The sequence below is a fragment of the Medicago truncatula genome, chromosome 3 (assembly GCF_003473485.1).
Source record: "Medicago truncatula cultivar Jemalong A17 chromosome 3, MtrunA17r5.0-ANR, whole genome shotgun sequence".
In the NCBI taxonomy this organism is placed as follows: Eukaryota; Viridiplantae; Streptophyta; class Magnoliopsida; order Fabales; family Fabaceae; genus Medicago; species Medicago truncatula.
In genome coordinates this window covers 11,745,203-11,754,842 of record NC_053044.1, presented here as the reverse complement: position 1 = coordinate 11,754,842, position 9,640 = coordinate 11,745,203, and the positions used below count along the sequence as shown (strand labels likewise).

Genomic DNA, 9,640 nt, shown 5'->3' with positions numbered 1-9,640 from the left:
AGCGGAAGATGTTGGTAATGAATACGTTTCTGAAAATTGGTCTAAAATTGCTCATATCCCTGTGATAAAAATAAATCGCAACGTGATAATATGAGTCATGAAACGGAAGGAGGCTTGCCACCTTGTTTCAGGTAAGATTTTGTTTTCTGAACGTGATTGTGTTTATGATAAAGTAGGAGTATAAATTATTGAAAACCATGAGGTCCAATGCTTTGTTAGTTTTTGGAGTAACAAATGTCCCTCTTAAGATAATCTCATTTCATGTCCCATGTCCTTTCTAAATTAGCTTTTTCTTTGCGATGGACCGTCTGAAGATCTTCATCATGTTTTCTTTGATTGCTCTTTTTTGGTGCAGGTGTGGTTTAGAGCAGGGATTCGGGAGAAAGTGCAACGTGCTTGTGCTAATTCTAAGTGTGTTGCCGACTTGATTTTTCTTTTGGTACAGGATCTTTCATGCGATGAGAGTCAACATTTTGCTGCCCTTTTGTGGAGCATGTGGAAACATAGAAACTTAAAGCTCTGGCAAGGCGTGTCGGAAACAGTTGCGTAGGTTGTGGACAGGGCTATTCATCTTGTTGAGGACTGGAGCATGGCTAATACACCTTCTACAACAGCGCACAATATCAAAAGCCTTTTTGCAGAAGCAAACAGCAGTAGCGCTCTAGCTGTAGCAGCGAATAACAACAATTCTGAGATGAATAGCTCTCGTGTGTAGCCATATGCAGCAGTTGTGTGTGTCGCATTTGTTGAACACTCTTTGTCATGGCAGAGGCCTCACCAAGGTAGAGTCAAGTGTAACGTCGATGCCACATTTTCGAATGAGTTGAATATCACAGGTTTGGGCATGTGTATCCGCGATGAAAGGGGACTTTTTGTGCTTGCTAAGGCTATTCCGTTGCCGATTATGCACGCTGTCATGTAGGGGAAGCTATGGTCCTTTACTATGCTTTGGAGTGGCTAAGTGATATGAGATTCGATAATGTAGATTTTGCCTTGGACTCAAAGACTACAGCGGATGCTTTTAATAATTCTCACCCAGATGCCTCTGAATTTGGGCCCATTATCTCCGCTTGTAGAAGTCTCTTCGACTTGAAACTCACCAACTCAAAGGTCAAGTTTAACCGGAGACAAGCCAATGAGGTAGCTCACACGCTAGCTGGGGTTGCCACATTATCAGCTAGTCCCACTATTTATTCTTATGTACCTTGTTATATTGAACATCTGATTATTAATGAAATGCTATAAGCATCTTTTATTAAAAAAAAAATGGCTCCGCTTCTTTGAATTTATTCTTTTGCCACTCTTAAATCTTAATGTTTAAATAACGTTTTCAAAGTAAAATTTGAATTGCAATGCAATATTATGGTTTGACTATGTCCCAACTAAAGTATTTCAAACTAACTGATCTCTGAGGTTCACAATTGGGATGTCATCAAGTAGTGGATTTTTCTTTTAACGTGTAATTTATCTTCGAATGTGTAACGAGTAATCCCAAGTTTAAAATAAAAACTTTCCAAATTTGCTACTTTGATTTCTTTTGTTTCTTGACGATTTGTATATTTTTCTAAACATCTTTTAGCTACAAAAAATAGATAAATCTATTTGTTTAAAATTTTTCGACGCATAGAATTTTTCTAAACATCTTGTCGTACTATTTTTTCTGAATTTTTTAACATGATCAATCAAAGGTTCATCGTATTTTATTATTTATTTTAGTTGTGATATTTATTATTGAATTTAAGGTTAATAGGCTTTTACCCCCCTACCATTTGGGGGACTTTTGGTTTACCCCTCTAGGAAATTTTTTTTTGGAGATTCCCCCTTGCCATGAGAAGATTCTTTGATTTTCAACCCTCAGACAATCTGACTGGATTCATGAGCTGATGTGGCACGTTAACTGTGTGATGATGAGTGAAGTGGCACTGACACGTCATAATTTTTTAATCTTTTATTTTTAAAAGTATGTTAAAAATGTGAAATACCCAAAATACCCATAATGATAAATTAAAAAAATCAATTCTTTTTTTTCTTTCTTTTCTTCTCCAGCGATCCATCCTTTTCTCTCTTCTTCCCCCACTGTTCTCCTTCTCTTCTCCAGATCCCATCCTTATTTCTTCTTCCTTCCAACTATTTTTTTGACAAAAATTATGTTTCTATTTTTGTTTATTCCATTCAAATTTCTTTTAATAGAAAAAAAAACTCATCCTTCTCTTCTTTCTTCTCTCCACCGTACCCTTCTTTTCCTCCTTCCTCTTCTCTTCATCCTTTTCTTGTTCTTCAACAATTTCCCTCATCTTCTTATTCCTTCTTCAACCCAACCCAAAATCTTTGTTCTTTTCTTTTCTCTTCATCTTTTTAATCTCATAAATTTAATCCAAATCCAAAAATTTGTTGAATATGGAAAAAAAAATTAAAATTTTCTAGATCGGCTGTGTTGTTGTTGTTATGCTTAAGTTCTGCGAAATTGGGTGTGAAATAAAAAATGAGGATGAGGATTTTTCAAAAGTTTTCTGTTGTTGTATTTCTGGGTTAAGTTTTGGCAGCCCAGGTTTATTTGTTGATGATTAGGGAGTTGTTGTTGATGATAGATTTGTTTGTTTTGGAAGTGAAGTTTAGGTTTGTTTGTTGATGATTAGGGGTTGTTCTGATAGGTATGTGTTTGTTGATGATGTGTTGAATGAATTTGTTAAAGAATTGTTTGTTGAGGAGGATTGTTAAATAATGTTGACAAGGTGAAAGTGGATTGAATGTTCATGATGATGAATGTGGGTTGAAGGTTGCGTTGTTGTGCTGGGTTCTGTCGCGCTGGAGAAGAAGAAGAGAAAATTAATTTGGATTTTTAATTTAACATTAAGGGTACTTTAGGTATTTCATATCTTAAACATTATTTTTTGTTAAAAAAATTATTATAAGTGCCACGTGGAATTTAAAAAAAATCAAAACTAAAAAAAAATAACACATCAGCGTGCCAAATCATCACATTAATCCAATCAGATGACTTGGGGGTGTAAACCAAGGAATCTTCTAATGGCAAGGGGGGATCTCCAAAAAAAAAAATTCTTAGGGGGGTAAACCAAAAATCCCCCAAATGGCTGGGGGGTAAAAGCCTATTAACCCTTGAATTTAAGCAAGGGTCCATTTGTTTCAGAATTTTTCTAAAAAAAATTATTTTTTCCCTTAAAAAATTTACTTTTTTCATTTTTAAGTGTTTGTTTAGGATTTTTAGAAAAATCATTTTATGAAAAAAAATCTATTTTGACCCTAAAATGAAAAGCTATTAGGGTTAGCTTTTCTCAAAATCCATTTTTTTCAACAACAAGGAGATAACACATGTGCATGTTAGAACTCATTTTTTTTAAAAAAAAAATGGATTTTTATGGTTAGTAGGCAAACAAAAATAATTTCAGATTTTTTTCAAAATCTCTAAAAAAAAAAATCTCTAGATTCTTTTGACACAAAATCTATTTGTCCACTAAATCTCTCGAGGGTTACATTTTTTTAATTGATTTATTTATTTATTAGCCAACATCAGTATGTAATATAAAAACTTTAAAATAAAGACTTCGGTGGTTCTTGTAGTTGGTGAATAATTGTATGAATTATTATATTTTTCATTGCCGGCCTAACTTCAATGGTTTACAGGAATCAATATCTTTATTATATTATTATATTTGTATATTTGTTTGCTCCTTAGCACATTTACTATACTATTATAATTTGTTTCCCTATAATTTGTGCTCCTTAGTTGTATCAACGAAGTTTCCCTGCATAAAGGTACCTTACCAAACTTGTTTTCAACATTCGACATTCAGAAAACAATTTCACTTGAGAAAGATGGCTGCAACTTTGGTTGGAGGTGCATTTCTCTCTGCTTCTGTCCAAAGCATGCTTGACCAACTAACTTCAACTGAGTTTCGTGATTTCATCAACAACAAAAAGCTGAATGTCTCACTCTTGAAGCAGTTACAAACAACACTGCTGGTTCTTCAAGCTGTGCTGGATGATGCTGATGAGAAGCAGATCAACAATCCTGCTGTCAAACAATGGCTTGATGACTTGAAAGATGCTATCTTTGATGCCGAGGATTTGCTGAATCAAATTAGTTATGAATCACTGCGATGCAAGGTGGAGAATACACAATCCACAAACAAAACTAGTCAGGTGTGGAGCTTCCTTTCTTCTCCTTTTAACACCATCTACAGAGAGATCAATTCCCAAATGAAGACCATGTGTGACAACCTGCAAATTTTTGCACAAAACAAAGATATCCTTGGTTTGCAAACTAAAAGTGCTAGAATTTTCCATAGAACACCTTCTAGTTCTGTGGTTAATGAATCATTCATGGTTGGTAGAAAGGATGACAAAGAGATAATAACGAACATGTTGCTATCAAAGAGCAGCACTAGCAATAACAATATCGGTGTTGTTGCAATTTTAGGTATGGGAGGTGTCGGAAAAACAACCCTTGCACAAATTGCTTACAATGATGAAAAAGTTCAAGAACACTTTGATCTCAAAGCATGGGCTTGTGTATCGGAGGATTTTGATATTTTAAGAGTAACTAAAACTCTCCTTGAATCTGTCACTTCAAGGGCTTGGGAAAACAATAATCTTGATTTTCTTCGAGTTGAACTGAAGAAAACTTTGAGAGCCAAAAGATTTTTGTTTGTGTTGGATGACTTATGGAATGACAATTATAATGATTGGGATGAACTTGTAACACCTTTGATTAATGGAAACAGTGGAAGCAGGGTCATCGTCACAACACGCCAACAAAAAGTTGCAGAGGTTGCACATACATTTCCTATTCATAAATTAGAAGTTTTATCTAATGAAGATACATGGTCTTTACTCTCAAAGCATGCATTTGGAAGTGAAAACTTTTGTGACAATAAATGCTCAAACCTAGAAGCAATTGGTAGAAAGATTGCAAGAAAGTGTGTTGGGTTGCCCATAGCTGCAAAAACACTTGGAGGAGTATTGCGTTCAAAAAGAGATGCCAAAGAGTGGACTGAAGTTTTGAACAACAAAATATGGAACTTACCAAATGACAATGTGTTACCTGCATTGCTTCTGAGTTATCAATATCTTCCCTCCCAATTGAAAAGATGTTTTTCATATTGTTCCATTTTTCCAAAGGACTATTCACTTAATAGGAATCAATTGGTATTGTTGTGGATGGCAGAAGGCTTCCTTGATCATTCTAAAGACGAAAAACCCATTGAAGAAGTAGGTGATGATTGTTTTGCTGAACTGTTATCCAGATCATTAATTCAACAGCTACATGTTGATACTAGAGGAGAAAGGTTTGTCATGCACGATTTTGTTAATGAGTTAGCTACACTCGTATCTGGAAAAAGTTGTTACAGGGTTGAATTTGGTGGTGACGCTTCCAAGAATGTTCGTCATTGCTCATACAATCAAGAGCAGTATGACATTGCCAAGAAGTTTAAGCTTTTCCACAAACTCAAATGCTTGAGAACCTTCCTACCCTGTTGCTCTTGGAGGAATTTTAATTACTTATCTATAAAGGTGGTCGATGATTTGCTACCCACATTAGGAAGGTTGCGTGTGCTATCGTTATCAAAATATACAAACATCACAATGCTTCCAGATTCAATTGGCAGTTTGGTGCAGTTGCGCTATCTAGATCTCTCTCACACTCAAATCAAAGGCTTGCCTGACACAATATGTAACCTCTACTATTTGCAAACCTTGATCTTATCATTTTGCTCAAAGCTCATTGAATTGCCGGAACATGTCGGAAAGTTGATTAATTTACGTCACCTTGATATCATTTTCACAGGCATAACAGAGATGCCAAAGCAAATTGTTGAGCTAGAAAATCTTCAAACTTTATCTGTTTTCATAGTAGGCAAGAAAAATGTTGGTTTAAGTGTTAGAGAGCTTGCAAGGTTTCCAAAGCTACAGGGGAAGTTATTTATCAAGAACCTGCAGAACGTCATTGATGTTGCGGAGGCATATGATGCTGACTTAAAGAGCAAAGAACATATTGAAGAATTAACGCTACAGTGGGGCGTTGAAACTGATGACCCACTTAAAGGGAAAGATGTGCTTGATATGTTGAAACCCCCGGTAAACCTAAACAGATTGAACATTGACTTGTATGGTGGGACAAGCTTTCCAAGTTGGTTGGGAGATTCTTCATTTTCTAACATGGTGTCACTGTCAATTCAACATTGTGGATATTGTGTGACACTTCCACCACTAGGACAACTATCTTCTCTCAAGGACCTAAGTATAAGAGGTATGTATATATTGGAGACAATTGGTCCAGAGTTCTATGGCATTGTTGGAGGAGGTTCCAATTCTTCATTTCAACCTTTTCCATCGCTTGAGAAGTTGCAATTTGTGAAAATGCCAAATTGGAAGAAATGGCTTCCCTTTCAAGATGGCATATTTCCTTTTCCTTGTCTTAAATCTCTGATTTTATATAACTGTCCCGAACTGAGGGGAAATTTGCCTAATCATCTTTCTTCCATAGAAACATTTGTATATCATGGTTGTCCTCGTCTTTTTGAATTACCACCTACTCTTGAATGGCCCTCCTCAATAAAAGCTATAGATATTTGGGGAGATTTACATTCTACAAATAATCAATGGCCGTTTGTTGAGAGTGATTTGCCTTGTCTACTGCAATCGGTATCGGTATATTTCTTTGATACAATATTCTCCCTTCCCCAAATGATTTTGAGCAGCACATGTCTTCGATTCTTGAGACTCAGTAGAATTCCGTCTTTAACTGCATTTCCAAGGGAAGGTCTACCCACTTCTTTGCAGGAACTTCTTATTTATAGTTGCGAGAAGTTATCATTCATGCCTCCGGAAACGTGGAGCAATTACACATCGCTTTTGGAGTTGAGTTTACTCAGCAGCTGTGGCTCACTTTCCTCCTTCCCATTGGATGGTTTTCCTAAGCTCCAAAAGCTTGTCATTGATGGTTGTACTGGTCTGGAATCCATTTTTATTTCAGAAAGTTCTTCCTATCACTCCTCAACCCTCCAAGAACTTCACGTAAGTTCCTGTAAGGCCCTTATATCACTACCTCAACGAATGGACACCCTCACAACTCTTGAAAGTTTGAGTCTCCGCCATCTTCCAAAACTAGAGTTGTCACTATGTGAAGGAGTTTTCTTACCTCCCAAATTACAAACAATTTCTATTGCATCTGTGAGAATAACAAAGATGCCGCCATTAATTGAATGGGGGGGTTTCCAAAGCCTTACTTCTCTTACAAATTTGAAAATTGAAGATAATGATGATATTGTTCACACCTTGTTGAAGGAGCAATTGCTACCCATTTCCTTGGTGTTTCTGTCAATAAGTAATCTCTCTGAAGTGAAATGCTTAGGTGGAAATGGGCTTCGACAACTCTCCGCTCTTGAAACACTTAATTTTTATAACTGTCAACAACTTGAGTCCTTGGCAGAGGTCATGTTACCTTCCTCTCTCAAAACACTTTCTTTTTACAAATGTCAAAGGCTTGAGTCATTTCCAGAACACAGTCTCCCTTCCTCTCTAAAGTTACTGAGCATTTCTAAATGCCCTGTTTTAGAAGAAAGGTATGAAAGTGAGGGAGGCAGGAATTGGTCTGAAATTTCTTATATCCCTGTGATAGAAATAAATGGCAAAGTGATAATATGAATAATGGGAATGGAAGGAGGTGTGCCTCCTCCTTGTTTCAGGTATGAATTTCTTTTACGTTACTAGTCGAGAATAATTTCTCATGATTGTGATTGTGTTTATGAAGTATAAATAAATGGAACAAGAACAAGTAGATAAACAAGATTCCATGTTAATGATCTTGTTTCTTAACTAAGATAATCTCATTTCATGTACAATGTCATTTATATGAATTCAATTACATTCATGTGCACTGACCAACATGGTCCTCTCATTAGAGGCCGGAGAACTTAATTTTTATTGCTTTGAAGTTGATTGAAGAAAATTGATGTGTATGTATTAATTTTTTTATTTAAAATAATTATATAAATTTGAAATACACAAATTTCTTTGGAAAATTAACTGATTTGCTTTATTCTTATTCCAATGTTGATCTTCCAGCATCTCTTATCTTGAAATGAAATATGTCACTATTAACTTGGTCTTTCTACCTATATCATGTTACAGATTGAAGAGCTCAAGTGACTATTTTTGCTATAAGAACATGTGATCCCATCATATCTTCAGTTTCGCAAGCATTATAATTGAGAAAGGACGTTCGGAACACAACATTGAGGCAGAGGTACTGTGTTTTTTTCTTATTTTCAAAGTTCTAAATAAATTGCTTAAGATCTTGATGGTCTGCACTTGCTGTGTGATACTGAAAGCTTATTAGTACTTTTCTTGATTTTGTTGGACAATCTGAAGTTAGATTTCATAGGTGTTGTAACATTCATTTTATTACATATTTGGTATATAAATAATTTTATTATGCGGTTGTATATCTTTCACTTCCTCGTAAAATTATTCAAGTTCCGCCACTGCTCTTTCGCTTTTCCTGGACTCATAATACTTGCTTCTTGTGGTGTAGGTTGCTTGCTGATGTTCATCTCAAGAGTTTTGGCATAGTGAACTGTGAAAGATCTAAATTGGGAGTTTGTTTTTCGTTTTAATGAATTTCTACCTACACTTAGTGTAATCATCCCCTTTAATTTATAAACTTTGTATAAATCTGTAATAATTGAGGTTTTATGTAAGACATATCAGCTTATAATATAGTTATGTCATTATAAAATTTGATTCACAATTGGAAAAAAAATAAAAAAATAGGCGATAACGTTGAGAGAATGCGTATGGTGGATATCGGCGACGGTGAGAGAATGCGTATCTATCGCCGGATGGTGTGTGTTCTGCGATGACGTTTTTTTTTCTAATTTTTTTTTATATAATTATTTAAATATAAAAAATCCAAATAAAACTAATTTCAGTCAAAGGATAACTAATTATTTTGATATTTGCTACCATTACATTCTCTAGCACAGGTATCCTAGCATATCATATCTTATATTTTCTTGTAGTGAGGTCTTCCGATCATGATTTGAATCTTGATTTGATAATCGTGTTATTGAATGTATCTTTTTAAACACTAGACTAGAAAATCATTGAGTATTACACTAGACTAGAAAATTATATACAATTTAAGAATCAAACAATGGATTATATTTGCTATTTCTTGAGTTGAAAGCCATCAACTAATTCAGTTCTGAGTCATCACAACCTCCTTGCTTATATCATCAAATATCATCCCTATCTCGCACAAATTTCTCTGAAATTCCTTGGTTGCATCATCTTTTACTTCATCACCAGCAACAAGGCGAGCAACAAAATTCTTTTTCTCTTTGATCTCACTAAATCATGGCATTTTCTTCACTACCTTTTCGGTGATTTTGAGATCAAGTGTGGAAACTATAGAACTTTCAAAACCACCAGCAATTTTTCTTATCTCCATGTATGGCTTAGTATCAACATATAAACAAGATAAGAAAACTCCACATACCCAAAATTCAATACTCTTCATTTCCTTTACACCTACCCGAACAATCAACTCCTTACCATAAACAATCTTTCCTTTACCGTCATTGTGTGGAAAGATTTACCAAAGTTGCTTTCATATGCT

General features: G+C 35.2%; 1 protein-coding gene across 2 annotated transcripts; it reads left to right on the top strand.

Moving 5' to 3' along the window:
- The first annotated feature begins 3,737 nt into the window (after positions 1-3,737).
- Positions 3,738-8,758, top strand: LOC11415446 (putative disease resistance RPP13-like protein 1). 2 transcript variants are annotated; one of them, XM_039832266.1, is made up of 4 exons: positions 3,738-5,692; positions 5,807-7,706; positions 8,152-8,266; positions 8,555-8,758. In XM_039832266.1, exons 1-2 carry the CDS (start codon positions 3,835-3,837, stop codon positions 7,663-7,665), a joined length of 3,717 nt encoding a protein of 1,238 aa, XP_039688200.1. In that variant the 5' UTR covers positions 3,738-3,834; the 3' UTR covers positions 7,666-7,706; positions 8,152-8,266; positions 8,555-8,758. The 2 variants fall into 2 exon arrangements, with proteins under 2 accessions (XP_039688200.1, XP_003599519.1); XM_003599471.4 differs by having other exon boundaries at positions 3,738-7,706.
- Positions 8,759-9,640: the final 882 nt, after the last annotated feature.